At 39.0% G+C, this 22603-nt stretch overlaps 1 protein-coding gene across 4 annotated transcripts in view; it reads left to right on the plus strand.

Moving 5' to 3' along the window:
- cacna1ha (calcium channel, voltage-dependent, T type, alpha 1H subunit a) overlaps window positions 1–22603 on the plus strand; it is a 130476-nt gene that overhangs the window by 58853 nt on the left and 49020 nt on the right. For all 4 annotated transcript variants that reach the window (XM_085158157.1, XM_085158158.1, XM_085158159.1 and 1 more), the window contains exons 3-10: window positions 4690–4802; window positions 5425–5558; window positions 6418–6515; window positions 10626–10785; window positions 14014–14314; window positions 18181–18273; window positions 19097–19335; window positions 20702–21234. In XM_085158157.1, coding sequence (XP_085014283.1) covers window positions 4690–4802; window positions 5425–5558; window positions 6418–6515; window positions 10626–10785; window positions 14014–14314; window positions 18181–18273; window positions 19097–19335; window positions 20702–21234 — 1671 coding nt within the window. The remainder of the gene's footprint in view (window positions 1–4689; window positions 4803–5424; window positions 5559–6417; window positions 6516–10625; window positions 10786–14013; window positions 14315–18180; window positions 18274–19096; window positions 19336–20701; window positions 21235–22603) is intronic.

A 22603-nucleotide genomic window follows, 5' to 3' on the forward strand; every position in this document is an offset into this window, starting at 1 on the left:
TTCCAGTACATTTGTAGATCAGGTGCACAACACAAAGCTATAACGCCACCGTCTGTGAGTATTCCCCTCTTTTTTAGATACTTTGCACTCCTTCTCATTTAAAAAAAAAATCTTCAGAGAATACGCCGCTGCAGGGTTTGCATTCTTTCAGACTCCCACAGTTGTAATGTTTCCGTTAGCTAGAATATCTAGCTGTTGCATACCATGGGAACGAGAGCTCAATGCGCTGGCAGAAACCATGTTTTCTAGAAATAAAGCAGTGCAGTTTCTCGTAATGTGTAATGCCTCTTATAAATGTAATCAAATCATTGGAAACCAAAATGCTGGTGCAGATATTAAATGCATTAAAATATTTCTTAATCTTTCCACTACCTGCACTCCTGCATGGATGCTATAGTCACACTAGGGAAAACAGTGTTTGGAGACTGGAGGATGACCCAAGTGACTCCACATATGGCCAATAATATAGTTGGTGTTTAAAACGACTTTGAAGACAAGGACCAGGTCTGCAGCCACATCATAATGCCAATATAAAATGCCATTAAGACAGTCAGACTGCTTTCACTTTGCAATTTAATGGGGTCAAGTTCGCAATGACATCCAATTTGTTTGTGATAATATGGCAATTGACTGTGATAAATTGGCAAAAGTAGCAAATTTGTTGCCATCTAGATTAGAAATTGACAATAATTACATATCCAGTCAGAATAAGCTGGATAAGTCTTTAACCGCATAACCTAGTGCTAACCCTCAAGCACACCTTTGAGCACCTTTGAGGTCTAACTTTTACCAACATTATCCCTGTGATTTTATAAAACTCCACCTGGTTTCACAAGGACAACAGCAAATGTTTTCATTTAATCCAATTTATTTTGTTGTCTTGCAGTTTCTGGTGACAGATCATGAGTAACTCGCTCAGGTTGTTTAGGTTAGAGGTTCTAGAGACAGCTGTAACCTATTATGTGCCAGTTCAGCTAAGCTACATTTGTGCCTGCGCAATCCTACACTCATATGTTCAGCGAGCGTATCCTTATAGTTGTCCTATTTTCAGAACACTAACTTAATAAATGCCTGCTGCAAAAACACTGGCTCCACTCTCCCTGAAAAGGCACAGCATTCGTATTAAGTGAATACAAACAACATTTTACCATTTATGCTTTAATTGATCTGCACAATTAAGCAGACTCATGTCTTTTAGCTTTCCTCATACTGAGTACTCACCGTCACTAGGGAGAATAAATATGCTGGGCATTTTGGCAGAGCTCACTGCGCATTTGTAAGGTTTAAGCGTAGGTGAGTATTGGTATCTGAGGCTCAGGAAATCCTGGTGGGAACAGCATAATCTTGATGATGTGTTGGAAGAAGCAAAGCATAGTCTATTGAATACACGTAACAGTGCCACAGATGGCTAATTGTAATGTTTTTGCTCGTAGGATATTTTAGCTCCTTGTCCAAAAATGTCACATGTAATTGGCATAAATAATTGAAATTGCCTCTTTGATAATGCACTGCATCTACAGCTTAGTTGTCTAAAGGAAATTCCTCTTAAACTGATAGGATGCATTTTTGCTATGCCTATTCTTTGATGGACTGCAGTTACTCACCATCTTGCAGGGAAAATTTGTAAATCAATGGAAGAAAAACACAAAATAATGAATATGGAGGATGCATTTGGAAAAAAAAAGGATTTTATCTTGGTGAGAAATTAAAAATACAACATTAAAACCACACTTCTGTTGACTTTTTTTGCTTGTGTCTGTGCATGTGACCAGTATAACAGATGTACACACCTGTTGAAAGGTGTAAGATTCATATATGAAAGTATTTAGGTAAATAGGAAAATGTATGGATAAAGAAACAAGACTCATTTTTTTTAAATTACAAGCATACTGAAAAAATATTTTTGCATTTTTGTGAGAAGTTAGCTATTTGCTAATATATATGTTTCGAATCATATATTAGCTGTACTTGGGTACAGTTCAGTGACGCAATCATGTCTTGTAATCGAGCCGTGAATTACATATTATCTTAGTAGGGACTTAAATCAAAAACTATCGGCAGATTTATTAGATCTTTAAATCACAAAATGTTAGTAGGGGTAACAGTCTTAAGAGTTCTGTATTGGTAGGCTGTCATTTTTGAAGATATTTGAAAAAGGAAAAGATCTTTAACTTACAATATAAAGTGCATTACGCTGTATAGATGACATTTAATTCAATCAAATTGAAATGGTGGCACATTTGTGAAGTGGTGTGTGTACCTTTGTTAGCTTCTCTAAAATGGGTGAAGGTAATTTCAGGTCTGGTATGAATGTGTTTGTGGTACCATGCCTCCTGTTAGCAAACTTTCAGGCTAACGGCGTGCTGGGTACATGGCTATGATTGCGTATGCAAGGATTTGCCTGCATTGCTGTTCCTGTTTTTCAAGAAAATAGAAAAAGAAAAGGAAATTTTATGAAGCAACCCTAGGATTTATGTTTGCAATTGACTGAAACATGCACACGCTCAAAATTAGCATATGAGAATGTGAAAAAAAAAAAAAAACTAATTGTGTTCCAGCACAAATTAAATCCAGGATATGTTCCTATCATGGTATTAGGCTGCAGTTGCATCTCAAACAACCTCAGGACAGAAAAAATTATTTGAGGTCAAACTTGTTTGCTGATACAAACTTCTGTCTTCTGGCCTCCGATCACAGCATTAAGTCCCAAGTGTATCTGTGTTTGTGCATTTGTGTGTGGAAAACACGCACAATGTCATTAGCATATAATATTTGTATCCCTACGTTTGCGTGCGCTTCATAAGACTGTCCGTGAGTAATGTGGAAGACAATAGTCACCATTTGTTTTCTGCTTTAACTCCTTCTCTAATTAGAACAGTACTTCACCTTGGGAATACTTCTGCACTGCAGTTCAGTGTGCACACCAGATCACTGAGTGTATAATGTGCCTGAGAAAATGTGTGGGATGTGTGTTTGGGGTAAAAGCCAACCAAAGTAGAAAAACAGCAGCATCAGGGCCTCTGATTTAGGTTTCCTTCTAATCACTTTCACGTCATTTTTCCTCCTTAATGTATTTTGCATCCCGGTCTTTCTCCCTCTCTCCCTTTTTCTCGCTTAACATCTCCTCCATTGGGTATAATTTTTTTTCCCATTTAGATGATGAGACATCTTCTAAAATGAACAACCACACTGTGATGTAGTGTTCGTATATACATTTAAGACTTTGCTTGTGTTTTTGTAAACCGGTTTGATTTATGAAGAAAATCATACTTCCACATGTTGTCAGTGCTCATCGGATGTGCTCACCGCTGTTTGTTCTTACAGTGGTTATTAGTTTGTTGTGAATTGATATATATTCCACATGCTTTTTGTGTGATCGGATAAAAATGAAAAACTGAATGAGAGAAATGATTCAATTTTGACAGACGCCTTCAGATTTAACTTTTTTTTTTCTTCCAGAAATTCAGATCCAGTTTTAATTGCCATCTGTGTTGATGCACTCAAAGCACATCAAAGACAGAAACTCCATTTTATGGCTGTTCTTGAATAGCAGTTCAATATGGCATTATGTGTTAATAATTTATGCTACACCACATAGACAAAAATTCAAGGACAAAAAAATCCACAGTCATCAGACCTCTTAAAATTTATTGCTTTGTCCTAAATAGATAATCTCACTCGCCACCAAAAAAGGATAAAAGGATAGGACCAGCAAAAGGAAAGATTACTCATTAGTGTAAAATCAGGTCAGAGGTGATGTCTGAGACAAAGCAGGACAAAGGTTTTCAAATAGCAAACCTTTAGACTCACAAATAGAGAAATAGATGTTACTATATCACACTCACAAAGGTATATCTGTGTTTTGTGTACCGATGTTACGATACCAGAAATTTAATCATTAGTACCAGTACATGTAAAATTGCATGATGATGATTGCTGAGTAGCCTAATAACCTTACATTACTTACATTATGTTAGCTACATCGGCAGTCCCTACACTTTTTTGCACCACGGACCGGTTCATGTCTGACAATATTTTCACGAACCGGCCGTTAAGGTGTCGCAGATAAATACAACAAAATAAAACCAGCACCAGTACCAAAATAAGGACGATATATTCATAACATTGGGAAGCCAAGTTACTGATAAAAACAATAAAAAAAAAATGATAAAAACCATGAAAACCATCAATTTCAAACCCGAGCCTCGGTACCAAACGAGACATGGACCAGTACCAGTCCATGGCCCGGGTGTTGGGGACCGCTGAGCTACCTTACATTTATATAACGTTAGCAATTTCAAACACTTTAGCCTATGGAACATAGTTAATTTTGCAACAGCTGCTGCACAGTTTTTTTTCCTTTTCTTAGGTTTGTCTTACTTCTTGAGCATGTAATGATAGACAAGAGTGCTATAGATGTATGCTTCCCCCTGACTTAAGGAAAAACTGCTGACTTGGCTCCTACGATTTAGGTCATAAACTAATAGATCAAAAGAGCTGCATGGTCATTTTCCCATAGGCTTCTATTCCTTGGACTTTTCATAAAAAAGATGTTGCCCTGTGGTGGCCATTATCAATAATACAGGTTTTAGGCACTTTACAGTAAGCTGCTTTGACTATATACAGTCTGTGTTTTTGCATGCTTTTGAATTCACACAACATATGTTTTGACCTTAACTTGCTCTTGCACGTGGTTTGAGCACGTGTCCATGTTGGTGATCCTGCTCAACTGTGTGACTCTGGGGATGTATCGGCCCTGTGAGGACGTTACCTGCCAGTCAGAGTGGTGTCGCATCTTACAGGTAAGTGCTGCACTCTGACACTGTCAGCTGGGCCTGCTACACAGTATGCAGTAATATCAGCAGCTGATTGGTTGTTGATTAACTTACTGACATGTTCAAGAGCTTTTTCAACAGAAGCACCATTCACTACAAAGACAAGAACCATATTTTTTACTTTTATTTTAACTAAGCTACCTCAATCAGTGTTTTAAATTATTACACGTATGCAACCACAATGCATAAAAACACTCATGAAAAAAGTTAATTATTCATTTTCCTCTTTTTACACCCATTTATTTCTATAAGCTTTCACTGTAGTGCGATGTTGATTCCTGACACACTGAGATCTTCTCATTATATTCAAAGAGAGACATTCTTTTTGCTGTAAAATGTCTAATTAATTGAGACACAACCATAAACATGGTACGCCCGAGTTATCCCCTGCTGGGATAAAACTAACTAACTGATAAAAGCAGTCTTTGTCAGAAAACCTCCTCTAGCGTTTCCACTTTTTTTGGTTCAGAACGTGACTGTTTTGATAAGAAGACTTGTTCAATTTGCAAGGATTCCACTTCCTCTTCGTTTTATTGTTGTCAAAGCTTATTTTTGTCTGTGTTCTTGTCACTTTATCCTTTGCGACCAGGTGTTGGATGACTGCATCTTCGCTTTCTTTGCGGTGGAAATGGTTATCAAGATGGTGGCCCTGGGAATTTTTGGCTCCAAGTGTTACTTTGATGACAAGTGGAATCAGCTTGACTTTGTCATTGTCATGGCAGGGTTGGTATCCCACTGTGCCTTTTCTGCATCTCCACTAATTGCTCAATTATCTCTATCACCAGCAGCTTAAATATTAACAGTCCGCTTAGAATAAAAGAAAAAAGAAAAAGCACTTTATTTCTTCCTCCTATACTATATAAATATGGCTCTTTACACCTCACACATTCAAGCTGTAGGTCATTCGGTGGTTCACCACGCCCAATTTGAAATCCATGGAGACTGATCCTATGACTTTGGCACACACTTCCCTTGTGCTTATTTTACATTGAATAACTATTTAAATAAACTTTAGTTTTGCTCCACCTACATATGCATAACATTTATGTCGCATTAATGAAGGGTAGGAACAAATAGGGATGCAGAAATAAATACTGAAGCAATATAATGTTCAACATATGCAATAAAATATATATCTATGTAAGTTTCTGTCAGCTTGTCTGTCAGTTGGAGCAATGTCTCTCTATTATTCGTTAGCCAGTCTGTTATGAGGCACATTCTCCACATAATTGCAGAGAAAAATGTTTAGGACCATCATTATAGCCTTCTGTCTGCTCGTTGTCACACTCACATTATGTTTGCATGCTGTATCACAGACTATACAGAAGAAAAAGTACTTCTGACTTCATGCAATTAAAAGGCAAATGCACAGTAATTATGTGGGTCGCTTCAATTACAACCTTTATTAGATTATTAGTGTTTCATTTCATTTTCTTGTTGTTGCTGTTTTGTGTAGACATAAATGTGTGTGTGTGTGTGTGTGTGTGTGTGTGTGGTCACCATTTCGTTTTTATAACGTCTATGAAGTAAAACCTTCTCCATCTCTCTCTCTCTCTCTCTCTCTCTGCGACCATGTCTTCAGGATGTTGGAGTATTCCCTGGATGGCCACAATGCCAGTCTGTCACCTATCCGTACCGTCCGAGTACTCAGGCCACTGCGGGCTATCAACAGAGTCCCAAGTATGCCAGTTTCTTATTTATGGTTTAGCTCATATTTTCCCATATATGCAGGGTTTTTACAGCATTTCCCCAATGATTAATGTGAAGCTGTATATTTCTATCTGCCTGGTGTTACTCACTTTGAACTAAGGAAGACAGAGCAGTGTTTTGCTGCGTTTATTCTCAGCACTGCGTGGTAAATTGACCGATGATCAAGAGTTTGGTTTTCATCTCACTTTGTGCCAGCCAGTGGGATTTTGCATATAGTTTGTCAATTTCCTAAAAGCTCTGTGACAGAAATAACCATGAATCTACAGCTAAAGGGGATCACTACACAATGGTGTCATAACAACTTACAAGGTTATTAACCAGCATACATTAGGCAAGCAGCCAAGGTCTTTTTCCGGACTCAGCTGCCAGTATTGGTAGCCTTTAAATATATATGTATTTATGTAAGGTTGTTTTTTCTCTAATTTTCATGTATATTATAGATTTATTGCACATAAAGTAAAATATACATGTCTCTTGGCTTAATTTAGCACACCCAACCATATGGTGGTGGTTGGTCCACTGTATTTACTCAGTTCCAAATTCAACCCAGCTGTTTACCAGGAAATTTTAAACCACTTTGTGCTGTCACAAGCTTTATGGAGATGCAGATTTCCTTTTCCAGCAGGACCAAGCACCTGCCCACAGTGCAAAAACTACTACCAAATGGTTTGCTGACAAGTTATTACTGTTTTTGACTGGCCAGCCAACTCACCTGACCTGCACCCCACAGAGAATCTGTGGGTTTTGTCAAGAGGAAGATAAGCAGCGCAGATCCAAAACTACAGGCGAGCCAAAGGCTGCTATCAAAGCAGCCTGGGCTTCATTAACGCCTCAGCAGTGCTACAGGCTGATTTGTCCATGCCATGCCATGCTGATGCAGTCATTTGTAGTAACAGATCCCCACTTCCATCACTTTATAGACATTTCTGCATATTGAAGAATTTAAGATACTTGAGTTGTGTGTGTTTAAGTTTTCTTTGGGGAATTTGAATGATGACGACCTCACATTCATGAGTGAGTTGTTACCACGTGACACTGGGGACTGCACTGCTGCTAACTCATACACTGTCACATAGCATGGAAGACACAGACAGTCTTACACACTGGGTCAACACATTAACATTATCACCAAGCTAACAGTAGCACTGGGAAAAACTTAAAGCTGTGCACAAGGTGAAATAAAACTTATTATTACTGCAACAAGTGTTCAGTTGCTCCCTAAAGGTGGGTTGGTAGATGGAGGCAGATAGAGAGAGGGCGGAGGGAGAGAATGTCAGTTAGAGATAGAAATTCAAGGTCAGTGATCTTGAGTTTTATTGCCCCAAGATACAAACATACCTGAAAGGCCATGTTCATATGCTCACAGGTACACACAACAAAATACCCATGAATGGTGAATAGCACAAGTCTGTTTCCTTCATTTTTTTCCTTTTTGACACTGGGCTTCTTCTGTTTTTCTTTTTGTCTGTAAGAACGAGCCAGGTAGATAAGGCTAACAGAGGTTTTCCTCCTCTTCTTTCTCTAATCAGTCAGTCTTTCTGTTTTTCTTTCTGCCTAAGAGGATGGGAAATATTCATTGAACTACAAATGTTAACTGTGTCTTTTGTGCTGTAGCTTAGAAACAGTGAGCACCGCACTCTGATTATTTCATGTTCTCAAGGTTGATACGTGCAGGGGGCTTTTGCAAAATCTCTGCCAACTGCCTTGTGCACTCCCAGTCACATACTTTTACCGTCAAGTGAATAAGTGAATGCGTTAGCGCAAGCCTGTTATGGTGCTGGAAACAATTACATTTACCCTGTGTGAAATGATCGCAAATTCTTCAGCCATCTGTCTAGTTTTGACTGCATGACTGGGTTTAGAAAAGCACTAGCCTTCCTCAGTTTCTTACTATGTCAGTTTCTTGTTATGAGCAACAAAAAAAAAAGGTAAGTGAATGCCCATGAACGAAAAGCACAAGCTGACAGCAATGATAACAAAATCTCCAAGGGCATCTTTAGAAACTTGGGTGATTTCTCTGGTGGTTCAAACCAGTCTCTTGTCATCACAACTTGACAGCGAAAACTGTTGTGGGTGACAGTAGTTCTGGCTTTTAAAAATACAATTTTTGTATTTTTTATATTTTGATTCCAAGGATTCCAAGAAACCAGACTTCCTTGGTCTTGAGTAAAAATTTCCCCCATAATTTCTGAAGGGCAGTTTAAGTTTTTCTTTTGAAATTGGCTCCTTTATCACTCATTTTCAGTCCAGTTCTTTTACCCAAACCTTTTTCACTGGGATGCGTTTTTTTATTTATTTATTTATTTTTTTGTTAAGCCACTAAATACTGACCTATGAAAAATTCAAGTAAAAGTAGTATAAAAAAAGACCCTTGACTGAAGGCATGAAACAGTAATGCATTGTAGCATAACTCAGCAAACCTAGCACATAACCAATTTTAAATTGTAGCCGTTTTGTTACTAGAACAAATCATTTGTTGCCATTTTATTTTTATTGCATTTATGAAAAATCCCAAAAGGTAAAACAGTTTGGCAGGCATAAAATTATATTTTTGCACCAACAACATGATTCCCAAAGAGCTATTAGCTGAGCTGGAATAACTTAACGTGGTGTGCAGTGAGTTCTTAATAAGTTTGACAAGTAGAGGACAAAAGAAGAAGTGGCAGGCTCAAAGAACTTGTTTACAGCAAATGATCAGTATCTGAAATTTATGCCCTGAAAATTTCCAGATCCATCTACTGTTCACTGAGGCCTCATTGGAAATGGTCTAAGTCTCAGGGAAGGGAAACAGGGAGAGAAGGTTGAGTTATGCAAAAGTACACAAGAACTGGACTGAAAATCAGTGGCAGCAGGTCTTATAGAGTAGCTACTTTCAGCTGCTCCCTAATTCACAAGGGGGTTGCCACAGGAGGTGGCTCCACACATGTGATTTAGCACATTTTTTTTGCCTAAAGCCCTTCCTGACACATTCCCAAAGGGGTTTGTTTCTTCTCCCAGGAGGGATAAATGCACATTTGACAACAGTAAACACGAGGCAGCCAACATCCAAAGAAGAGCTTTGGATGTCATTCAAGAAGCCCGGAGAACTATTCCTGAAAACTACATATAGACATTACAAGAAAGTTTGCCTCAGACTGTTGTTAAAAATAAAGGTGGCCATACCAAATACCATTTTAAACCTGTCACTCAGAGAAATTAATTCAGGGACATTAAAATGAAAGGTAGAAAATTACTAAATTGAGGCAACAGGGATTCAACAAGAGGGATAACCTTAGTTGATGAATGACTACAATTAGCAATGTAATAACAGCTTTTATCTAAATGTGACTCATTCGTATATGATTTTTTTTAATGTATATTTAATAATAAGAAGAGTAAAAGCAAGGATAGTTACATTTTACACGTTTCAATAATAAACGCATTGACAATAAAATGTTTCTTTAGCTTCTGGCACAGATTTAATAGGAATACTATTATCTTAATTCTTAGGCCCATTCTGACAACTGTAAAACTGGCAAACAAGACATTTGTTTGTTTTCCACTGATGATGATAATGGCTACAGGTAGAGTTTTCTCACGCTGTTGCACAGCACAGACAGTTTGGTCTCAGGATGAAGATTTAAATTTAATTATCACTGCAAAGATAAAAACTGGCAACTCTATGCCACAGAAAGAATAATAATATCATAGCACTGCACATGTGATCAATGTGACAAAGCTGTGATATATGGAGGTGGAGACAGGGGACATTGTGAGGACTTCGGGGACTGGATCCCTGATGCTGCTGACGCTAAGCACATCTGACATGGGAGATGGATGCTGAATGCACGTGGTTAGATAATAGTAGCCACAAGGAAGCTGTGAGTTCAAATCCCAAAGGATGAAACAATGTCAATCTGTCACTTTCAGTATTGTCATCTGTTGTAATTATAACGTGTGCGAGGATGAAGTTGTTGGATCCAAAAATGTAAGATTAATAGAGCTCGTCAAGGTAAAAGTAAAAGGCTAGCTCGGATGGGTTTTATATTATGTCGGGTGCTATTAGTCACACATCTTTGTTGTTTGTATCCCACTGTGTAGGTATGAGGATCTTGGTGACACTGCTGTTAGACACTCTGCCGATGCTGGGAAATGTTCTGCTCCTCTGCTTCTTTGTCTTCTTCATCTTCGGCATTGTGGGAGTCCAGTTGTGGGAGGGACTGCTGCGCAATCGCTGCTTCCTAGGAGAGAACATCGAAGCGTAAGGAATTCCGCCTTGTGATGTAGGATAGGAATCTCTTGATCTTTTATGTCAAAGCTGCATTTGATTTTTTTGAACGATACATTTAGGTGAAACTGGGATCCAATTCAAAATTATTTTCCTTGAAAACTGACAAAAAAGGGATGAGTGAACGAGAGCCTGAATGATCATACCAATACCAAACTCTATATATCAAGCGATATATTTTTCTTTCAGGAACATGGAATATAAACAGATTTCCTGTATATTTGTCATTTGTAGTAATTTATTTACTCGTTTATGGCTGTTAGGTTGTATTTGTGGCGCTACAAGCACGTTGCCAACAGGGAGGTTGTATAGTGCCCTCTGGTGGACAAACTATGTAATCCAACAGTCCTGATATGGTTGAAGGGTGTTTCTCCTCTCTATTCTGTACTTTTTAAATTGCCTTTTATCAGTCGTTATAAAAGTTGCTACCAATACATCAGCAAATACCTAATATCGACCACTAATATCAGTCCACTGATAAATTGATCAGGCTCTAGAGTGAAAGGTACAATCTCGGTCTGTAAAGCTACAAATTGCTTGACAAATATGATATTTTAGCTTCCTCCCTTTTTAGTCCTGTCATAATTTGTGTTGTCATCTGGAGTGACAGTTAGCAGTAGTGAAAATGTAGAACTTCTAGCTTGTTAGAGTATGCACAATGCAGAGAAGTGGAGCAATGCTGTATCAATAAGAACAGGTCAATGTGCTGGCTTCTGTACTCTGAGACAAAGAAGTAAAAATACCCCATCTTTGTAGATAATATGGCTAAAAATATAGGCATTCTAGAAACATGCTGTGTCCCTCAATAGAAAGAATTTAAATTAGCACCTAGGATAATTGAAAATCCTCTCCAAAAAGACCTAGAACTTATCAGCGCAAGAGGAAATTAATTCTAGAGACACTTTTAACTTTGTGGAGTGAAGTGATACTCCCTTATTCACACGGGATTGCGACAGCTGGTAGCGCTACATATTACATACATCCAATGGATCACTACCTCCTCCCGGTGAACCAGGAATCATTTGCTTGGTAGGCAAATGTTTAAACCACTGCACCATAAAACTCCTGAATATGTGTAAAAGTTTTCTTGCTCAGTCCAGATTGTAGGAAATGGCAGACCATAGGTACTGACCTGAAACCAAGAAAAGATACAGCTTCTGTCGATGTGAGACAGAAAACGAGTCAGCACTGACAGACCCACAGCCGAGAGAGAACACAGTGTTCGCTCTGTTACCAAAGACGGGAGAGGAAAACGCTGCATTTCCCTTCTATGCAGCATGCATTGTGGGAATACTAGATGAACCTATTTTTTCACATTTAGCTTTTCTCGTCTTGTGATATAACAAGATCGGATACAAAAGCAGCAGACAAGCTTACTCCCTCAAAATCAAGTACACACACACACAAACAGCCAAAATCGAGCTCAGTCATCATTTTAGCCGTGGGGAGTGATTTTATGCAAGAGAAAAATAATAAAAGTTGCTTCAGTAGCCACATCCTCACAACGCCAAAAGAGGTATGAACTAATTGTGCTTTTGATGTAATGGCACAAATTGTCCCAGAGTTAATGTTTCTTTGAGTAGATAAGAAAGACGGATAGAAAACCACAGCTTAATCCTTAATATAAAAGATGCTGTGATTCCTTTCAGAGAACAAATCTATCTGACTTCCAGGGCAAAATGAATCACTGCCCTCAGAAATAACACATGAACACGCACAAACTCTTGCACTAAGCGTCTCCACAATTTCAATTGATTTTTTTTCCTTTATTTCCTATTTTAGTGAGTGTTGCAGGCATTTCTTATCATATGCAGAGCCGTGGAGAAGTGTTTGCCCGCTTTCTGATGTCTTATTTTTCTTTTAATATTCTTTTGTGACCTACTGGATGTGTTGCTGATGTGCTCTTGGAATCACTGTTCCATGTTTTCAAAATTTATGGCTAGTGGAGTCCCAAAGCCTTTAAAATGGCTTTTTAACCCTTTCCAGACTGACGGATGTCAGTAACTTTCTCGGCTGTTTCTTTAGACAGTATCCATGAAGTTATTTTAAGGGAGGCCAATGACTTTTTTTCAAAGGGAAAGGTGGGTTATGATAGCTTTTTTCCCCCTTAACAAATGCTCCTCATTTAAAAACTGCATTTTTTATTTACTCAGGTTATGTTTGCCTAATTTTAAAATTATTTAGGTGATCTGAAGCAGACAGATGTGACAAATATGCAAAAAAGTAAGAAATGGGTAAGGGGCAAACACTTTCTCATGACACTGAAGCTTTTGGCCTTTTTAAAGCCTATGGAAAATGAGGAACATGATTTTTGCCTCGGCAGCATTAGGCAAACACACCACAACAGGAATAATGGGAATGGTGTGAAAATAAAGCAGTGCACAGTTGCTAAAGCCTTCCGTGTTAGTCGGGCATAAATATCCCTTCACGCAGTAACTGTTGTGGAGAGCTCTCCAATTTAAAGGGAGGAGTATAAATAAAATAGGTAATCTGTGGGATGCACTCAGCACTCTCTACCACGAATAGGAAACAGCTGTCACCATGGATACCAATAAAAAAATCTTGTCATAAAATAAGGGCCATGTTGTTTTTGTAAGTGAAGGATTCAAAGTGTAATGACAACTTGTACGAATAAAAACATGAATATGGTATAATAACAGGTTTTCTATTTACCGTATCTTTCAAATGCTGAACACTAGAGCAGAAAGGCTGTTAAAGGGGTTGATCTTTTCTACCCGCATAGGTGGAGGCCATAGAGGGCGAGCCACCCAACCATCAATCTTTTTTTTATCACTTATTCGGCTCTGACTGGAGCAGCTGGAGCTTTTTTTTAAGATTATTTACAGGAAATACAAACTTCTTATATTATCTCTATAGATCCCCCAAAACAAGAGAAGCAAACCAGAAATAACTGAGAAGAAGCCTCATTGAAATCATCAGTCATTCGTGTTGAGGTTTATAATACGACGTATTGGCTGCAGTCATGATTTGATTTTTAAGCCACTAAGCAATTATAAGACAGAGAGTTCATCAATCCTATTACCATATTGTTGCGATGATTTGCTGATTAGAGTGGAAACCTCTGACTGAGATGTTTTGGAAGAAGAGAACACTGACTGTAATTTGTGGGGTATTTATGTTTGCCCACATGCGTGTGCTCTCAGTGATATTTGTGTTATTCTTTTTCTTTTTTTAATCCAGAATGTACAACGTGTCTTTAAATCCTTATTACATGTCTGAGGAAGGTGAAGACAGCCCGTTTATCTGCTCGGCACCACGCGAAAACGGGATGCGGCGTTGCAAAGATGTGCCACCCTACTCTCAAGACGGGCTCGAATGCACATTGCCGGCTTCTGACCTGAGTTTTAGGAGTGTTGCCAGCGGTAACTTCTGTGTTAACTGGTATCAGTACTACAACGACTGCCGCCCAGGGGAGCTCAACCCTCACAAGGGAGCTGTCAACTTTGACAATATCGGCTATGCTTGGATAGCCATATTCCAGGTAAGCGGGGGCAAATGTGCAGATTTGTTTGCAGAAGCTAAAACCCAGAAACCAGTATTTGCTGTTTGCCATAGTTTTGGAAGTTTTAGTTTTCAGTTTTGTTGTTTGTTAAATCACCGAAGACAATATTTGGACTGAGCATTTTATCCATATAGAGTAACCTCAAACTAGAAAATATCACATAATACCGAACACAGTAACTGTTTACTCTCACCTGACTGTCTCAGGGTTTCATTTCATCGCCTAACACTGACATAATATAAATGGAAATCTTCAGCTTAATGACATTTCTGTTAGGATGCCTGGGTCGTTGACCCAGAGTTTTGAGTTTATTATATTATTTATCATTTCTAGTTTTTTGGTTTCTTTGTTAGAGTTCTGTCTTATGGTTATGTCTCTGTGTTCTCTAGTTGCTCTGTCTCTCCTGTCAGCTGTATCCCCTTGTCAAGTCCGTGTCTCTGTGTTATGTTTCCTGTTTTACTTTGAAAGTCCGTGTCTTATGTTAATGTGTCTGGTTTTGCTTCCTTTGTCTGGTTAGGCCTGAGTTGCCCCAGCTGTGTTTCCCTCCTTTTTCTCATTCTCTGATTGCTCCCTCTGTGTATTTAAGCCCTGTGTTTCTCTGTGTCACGATCTACCCTTATCCACCCTCATCTTGCTATGTGGTCTGTCTGTGTAAGCTTATTTTGTATTCTCAGTTTTGTTGCCTTTTTGAGTTCAGCATTAAAGCTGTTTTTTGAGTTCACGTCTGTCTCCGGAGTCTGCACTTTGGGTCCTTTTCCTGCCTGCACACAGGCGTTTCATAACAATTTACACTAATACTGGCTTAAAATGAATTGTATAAATGGAATAAATAAATGAAGGCTGATGTTACTCTATCTTCTTAACCCACAAATCAGAGATGTCCAATTTGCATCATAAAAAAAGAGCGTAGGTGTGGCTTTTTCAGCCATTGGTTAGTGAAGCCATTAAAGAGTATTCAGGTTTGAGGCACTTCCCCATTGGCTTTCCTTTTCAGACCCCGACCATAGGCAGTGCATTCGATATAATAGTGTTTGTCCAGGATCAACGCTGAAAATGACGACTCATGTTGTTGCAATGTCTTGGTTTATGGAATATGGCAGAAAAAGAAAACATTGCCTTTGCTTATTAAATATCTCTTCTTAAACAAATGTTAAGCAGTTCAAATTTTTCCTAATTTATATAATATAATAAATGTTAAGTTCTGTTACCTGTTAGCTTAGGTTACCAAGCTAACTTAGGCTACTAAGCTAATATATAAGCTGGGCTACTCATGTTGGTTTGTTAGTGAACATTTTTAATAGATTTTGCTACCTTCTTGGCTAATGACATGAGGGTATCAGATTGTGCATAAAACTTGTTGTTAATCACAAGACATTAGCCAGTGAGCATGCGGTTTGACAGCCAGTGGGGTTTTTTGCAACCAAGATGACGATGGATTTTTGAAACCAAAAGGTGGCATCACTGTCTTCACTGCTATTTACTACTTTAAGAGTAAATCAGGCTTATTCTGTATCTCCTTGATCTGGAATAGAGTTTAAATACAGTGAAGTTGGCATTGAGAAACCAGGTAATTGTATTTTTGCAAGCTCACAATATCACGTCTATGTTTCTGTCTGTTGCATTTCTAATATTTACAACATTGAAACATGAGCGATATTGAAAAGTCAGTCCAGTAAGAAACTGAAGTAGAAAGATGGCCTTCTAACAAAAATATCCAGCTTTCCAACATAGTCATGTTTCTTATTTTTGTCTTAAAATAGTAGAAATTTGAAATTAACCCTGGTAGAAAGTCCTCTTAAGCTATCAGTGGGTATGTATCATGACCTTAAAGCCTCTTCATTTCCACATGCCAGTTTCTGAAAGTGTATTCCTCTCTTCCCATCCTGCTGGTTCCGGCTCCCCAGAAGACCATGACAGGCTTTTTCCTATCACACCCTTTGTGCTAAGGACTGCCTGTACTGTTGTGATATGAATTTCAGCCCTTCTAGTAGATATGTGCTGGTTTTGCTGATACTGTAGATCTGTCTGTGTGTCTAATGCGCTTTGACTTGCACAACTTGACTTTCTCAACACGAGTCTTACCTTCGCATTACTTTGAAAAGCTCAAATGCTGAAGACACACTGATACAAATGGACTAATAACAGACTACTAATCCCTCTTTGATACTCACAGGTTTACTCTGTTCCCACATATGTGTGGTCTCAGCTCACAATGGGCGGGTTAAGAAAATTTTGCAGATTTTTCTTCACTTTTAGGTTGTTTTAAGGTTTAATAAGCAGCACTTTGAGTCTTAAGTGAGATTAGCCTTTTATCTAGCTAAATGTTGTGTACATGTCTCATAAACTCACTGAGTGTGGCTACAAATCCACGTTTTTCCCCACACTAACATGCAGATTTGAATATTTTACACCTGCTGGTGGTATAGATGTATATCCAGGTGATGAGTAGTGAGTACTTATTACTGGTTCACAGTGAAGTGTCGAAGGCCTTCTTTGTTTTTCTCTTAAATCATCTGTCTTCTCAGTCCAAAATGTGAACATTCGCATCCTTGAAAACAGTTTCCTTTCTCCTTTAAACAAGTAGATTGGAGTGGAGTTCAATTTTGTATGGATTCATTAGGTACGCTAAAGATATTGTACAAACAAACCATCTGATTCTGAGGAGGGTTATTTGGGATGGAGGGACCCAAAAGTGGTCTGTTAAACAAAAAAATAAGAGCGAGGGTGAAGCCACTCACAGGTGACAGCAGAGAGCGTGCTGTGTGCTGCATGTGCAAGCCATTTAGATGAATTACAGCACTGGGTACTGTCGGATTTTAAAGATGAGTCAGTAGATGAGGAGCTTGGCCTGGAAGCCACTGGATAATCTGTTTACTTCTGTGTTCTCTCTTAGCTACACGGTGTCATAATATCGCTCCTTCACATATATACTACAGTTGCCTTTCGCAAAATGGCTTAACACAGCCCAAGATTTGTATTTAGATTTGTCCACATCCATAATGAATTATGAATCCTGTGGTGAATTAATCAGGAACTGATTACAAAATATGTGCCTTTAGAGCTGACATTTAAATTCTTGGTTAGTTAAGTGAATGAGGTAATCAGGTGTTAAATGTACAGTTTACAAGACCTGCTTAGACGTTCTTGGCTAAATATGTTCTGTACCTATGTATGGTTTGTTTAGCATACGTTTACTGTTGACACATATGAACTCCTTGGTTGATCTTCTGCATTAGAGAGCAGAGTAGTCTCCTCTGGGTGCTTGTGTGTGCGTGTCTACCTGTTTGTGTGTAGGTGGATTTTACGCATGTGTGGTGTCTGTTTTTGGTATGTTTGTTCACAATTTTCCATTCACACAGAGGTATGTGCTGGCATCTGAGCCTAATGTACATACATTCCTGCTAATCTGCATGCTCCGTCAGTTTTTGCAGTGGTGTTTCAGGCTCCGCTGAGGTGTAAATGTTGAGGTGTGATTGTATTATCAGCTTGGCTGAACTGAGCCACCGTTTTACAGTCTCAGAATCTCAAATGCTCATTAGCATAGTGGCTACATGAGAGAATTGTTTGATTCTTTTGCACTAGCACTCACACACAAACACACACATCCTTTATAACATGTTTTAGGGACACTGCAGACTTTCTTCAGAGGAATAGCCATTAAAAACATAACTGGAAATCTGATTGCTGTATACTGGAGTACGTATGTGTCTCTGGGTATTGGTGTACATGTGTGGGTGTCTATGCCGTTTTTGAAGAAAAAGTAATGGGCAGAGCTATAAAGAAATGTTTGCTTTTTATTGAAACTAAAAGCTCCCACTCTCTGTCTTTTTGTCCTCTATCACCAGGTCATCACACTGGAAGGATGGGTAGACATCATGTACTATGTCATGGATGCTCACTCCTTCTATAATTTTATATATTTTATACTGCTCATTATTGTAAGTACCTCATTATTTTTTTTGTTTAACTTCTCTTTATATTCTCTTGTTTTGCTAGAGCCTTGAAGCAACGACAAAATGTGATTGGGTCCAAAATATCTTATTTTAAAGGACCATTATTTTTCATTTTTGCAAAGGACTAATTCAGATAAATGTGAACGCCTGCAGCTTTCTAAGCCTGATCGACTTTTTGTTGAGGACACAGCTGTCTATAGACAGTTTCCCCTGGTTTGGGATTTTTAATTGACCTAGTCAACTAAAAACAGACACTGGATTTAGTTTGCAGACTGACTGTGCTTAAGTACTTTCAATACGAAATGAGGAATTAATAACCAGGTGGAGAAAGTGCTCATCTAATTTGCAATTCATCTTTTAGTACCACACACTAATGACATATTTAGCATACATGTCATTATTGAGTTGACATTTCAAAGTTATAGTAAGGACAAAGCCAACTCATTGGAGGATCATTTAAATTTAATTATTTCTAAGTAACTAAAAAACTTTTCAGTTTTGTGTTTACAGTGTTTGACCAAGCAGGTAGCATCTCAAATAATGAATAAGCTCTAATAATGCTCCTTATATTTTTTTACACCATAAGGAGGCATAAAGTCAACAGTGAGTCAAATATTCATAAAGTAAACACTTTCTTGATTCTTTATACAGAATTAAAGGTGAAATACTTTTATGACCCTAAATCAACACTTTTATGGAGTAGGCTTTGACTCAGTTAAACACACTATATCATTTTAGGCGGTGTTGTTGTGATTTTATCACATTAGGAGGCTCTTTGCACTTTCTTTACCTTTCCCTTTTCAAACAGGTGGGCTCTTTCTTCATGATCAACTTGTGCCTCGTGGTCATTGCCACCCAATTCTCCGAGACAAAGCAAAGGGAGAATGCACTGATGCGGGAGCAGCGTGCTCGTTACATGTCAAACGACTCCACACTTGCCAGTTACAGCGAGCCGGGCTCATGCTATGAAGAGATGCTACGCTACATTAGCCATCTTTACCGCAAGTTTACACGCAGGCTCCAGAGGATATACTCTGGCTGGCACAGGTACGTTACAGGTTGTTTTTTTTTTTGTTTTGTTTTTTTAATTCTGTAGAATATGTCTGGGAATGTCTAATGACGTAGCAATAAATGTGTTGTGTGGTGATGTTAGCAAAAAACAGCAACTTGGACTTTGTTACTTAGGGTGGAGATGATAGCTCAAAAATGTATTGGTAAATGTAATGGGAAATTTGTTCTAAAGCCCTCAACATCAACCTTAAAAATGCCAAGTAACTTTGGTAAGATGAAAAAAATCTCTAATCCAACACAATGCAAAAAAAGAGAGAAACCATCACATGGTGCTTTTTAGCACGGTGCTAGAACAAAATAAGTTGCACTATTAGCACCCCAGACTGGTCTGAGACCTCATGGCAACCTATGGAAAAATGCATTAGTGACTGGTTACTGAGGGTTGCTGGCTGTCAGTTACAAAGAGGATACTCTAATAAAAAAATCTCCTTACAGTTGTTTTGGCTGCTAGCAGGTTCCTGCGGTCGCCCATAGTTCGCATGGAAGACTGACTTGTCTGTAAGCACTCCCTCCACTACTATCTGAGCTGTGGTAAAAGTGCACTGCAAAACAGCTTTCACTTTCATGAAAAGTCTCCATTTCTGAATTGTGCAACACTTTTATCCATTTCACTACTACTACTGCACAATGGTGGATATTTCCTTGCAATCAAAACAGTAACAAGGAATCTTTTGGTGGATCACCATATAACTCTTGAGACCAGTTCCACATAACAACTCCCAGTGACCTCCAGCAACCATTTGCCAGATGTTTAGGGAGTACCTATTTTATCCACCCTATGTTGGCCAGTTGGTCACTCAGTGGCATCTAGGCCCATGTGACTGAGGCTTTTGCACTTGATTTCTCACCCACTGCCACTAACCACTTGCCAAATGGTCATGAAATTCATTGTTCCCTAACGACTTGCCAGGCTATGTGACAGGCTCACCTAATATGGCTCTGTTAGTACACACTTTTAATTCTCGTTATCTAGTTAATTGCTTTCAGAAGTTGAGATCAGTAAATTAGCAAAAAACACGATAAGATCTTCACTCAACAACTCTCCCCTGGCAATAAATAAATAAATAAATAAATAAATAATTAATTAAAACAACCAGTGTTACTTTTCCACGACCCAATATATTAATTCTCTCCATCCCTGTTATGTTTTGTTGTTAATTTGCAATCATTTTGTGGGATTTGGCAACCGTGCACCTCACAGAATTACATTGTGCCTGCCAGAAATATATTAGAAATGCATTCTGATGCAAACACAAATAAACAAAAATCTATCTTGAATAAATATTACTATTTATTACTAGCCACCCTTAATTATTATTCATGTCTCTTTTTTTCTGAACAGTAAACGTCGCAAAAAGGTGAATCCCAATGGCAGTGGTGGAGGCAGTAATGGTGGCGGTAATGGGCATGGCCACGGTTCCAGCAGGGGCTGCGGAGGGTCAGGCCCAGGTAACGCATTGTGGTTGAGGCCAATCCATAACCTTTTACAACACCATCAGCATCAGCACTGTCGTCTCAGCAATGGCGGGCAGCACGCCGTCAGCATGGCAACCACAGAGCACATGGACAGAGGAGGACACATCAAAGTCGGGGAGGAACTGGAGATGAAGTCGCTTACCGTTCGGAGGGGAAGTGCAAATGGAAACAACGATAACTCGACCACTGTCACCCAGCGTGTGGGCTCATTACTCGGGCGACTGAACGGGGGGATGAACTATCCCACCATTCTGCCGTCTTTTGTGTGCAGCTATAGCAGCAAGACGCCACCCCCTCACTCAAAGCAGTGCGGTTCTTGCCTGGAGCATCCGCCGAACCACCCGGCTTCTGAGCACGCCGAGACACTGACCAAGCTTTACCAGCTCATGGGACAGCACAGTAAGAAAACAATCACTGCACACAGACACATGGGTGGATCTCAAAATTGTAGAATCCAGAAAAATATGGATGGTGAATCTGCATCCATGGGAATACCACACTTTACTGCTCACCATTGTTTTTCTGGTCAGAAAGATCAGAGGTGAGTCAGCTAAAGGAAGCTGCCACTTTTAGAGTGTTTAAACCACAACCAAATATCTAACAAAGACAAAAGGTGAAAAAATAAAGCTTTTCTTTCGCTATTTGTCTTCCACCGTCCACCGTCCATCCCAAGCTTGACCTGAAATAGCCCGTTGCTGCTTCTGCGGTGTGTGTGTGCATGTGTCTCAAGAAGCACTTAGGGCCCTGACAGGAAATCCATGTCTCAAGTGTTAAAGTCATCAGCGCAGAGAAGTGGATAAAGGGGCAGGACTGACTGAATCAACACAGTGTGTGGGGGAACAGTTAAAGGAGGAAAAGTATGCAGTGTTAAGGAATGTAAACAGGAATGCAGGTGTGTTATGGTATTCTGAAAACAAGTGGCTGAGGAAGGAAGAAAATATGGAGTTTATTAATGTATTCATAAAGTATGAAAGATTTAAGGTCCGCATTGAGAAGCTGAAAGAAGGCCGCCAAGAGAAAAATAAATTAGAGCAATAAAAAGAAAGAGAAGAGAGCTGGGGGAGGACTAATAAAGGAGGTCTGGATTCGGGGATACCGAGAAAATAACAGAGAGCAGAAAGACAGGAGCCGCGCAGAAATGGTATGAAAGACATTTCTGTTGTGTCATTAAAGGGTGAGACTAACAGTAAGCACGAGAAACTGATGTTAAGCAGCCTGAATCCTTTTGGAGAGTGAGTGCAACGCTTAAAAAAACATCACCCTAAAATGTACTCTGTAGTAAAGATCACATATTTACTCATTTGAAGGGGGATGTGTTCTGTTTGCTTTCAGCACTGTTAGGTAACTTACTATCTGCTAAACCTTATAAGGTATGGCTTTAGAGTGTGAATCATGTTTTTGGTTCCTCTTCACTTTTGGAGGACCATGTTCTTGGGAATATTTTCAGCTCTGTAGCCCTCTGATTTCACTGTAATTGTAGCCTTATTGAATAACCTTATACGATGGGATCAGTTTAAACAAAATTTTCCCCGGACAAGGGTTTTGTACCCTGATGGAATTTGCAAAGATAATTTGTGAGTATGTCAAGAACTGGAGAAGTGTTTAAGATTATAAATTACAATAAAATACAATGAGAGCACTCACAAACCTTTTTTAATAGCTCGGGGTATAGACAGTGTTGTAAACAACTTTATGTGCTGTTAAAGCTGCTTTTGAAGAGCTGACGTTTTCAGAAGTCAAGCTTTGCCTGTGTTAGTTTTCAGCCGTG

The sequence above is a fragment of the Neolamprologus multifasciatus genome, chromosome 4 (assembly GCF_963576455.1).
Source record: "Neolamprologus multifasciatus chromosome 4, fNeoMul1.2, whole genome shotgun sequence".
Classification (NCBI taxonomy): domain Eukaryota; kingdom Metazoa; phylum Chordata; class Actinopteri; order Cichliformes; family Cichlidae; genus Neolamprologus; species Neolamprologus multifasciatus.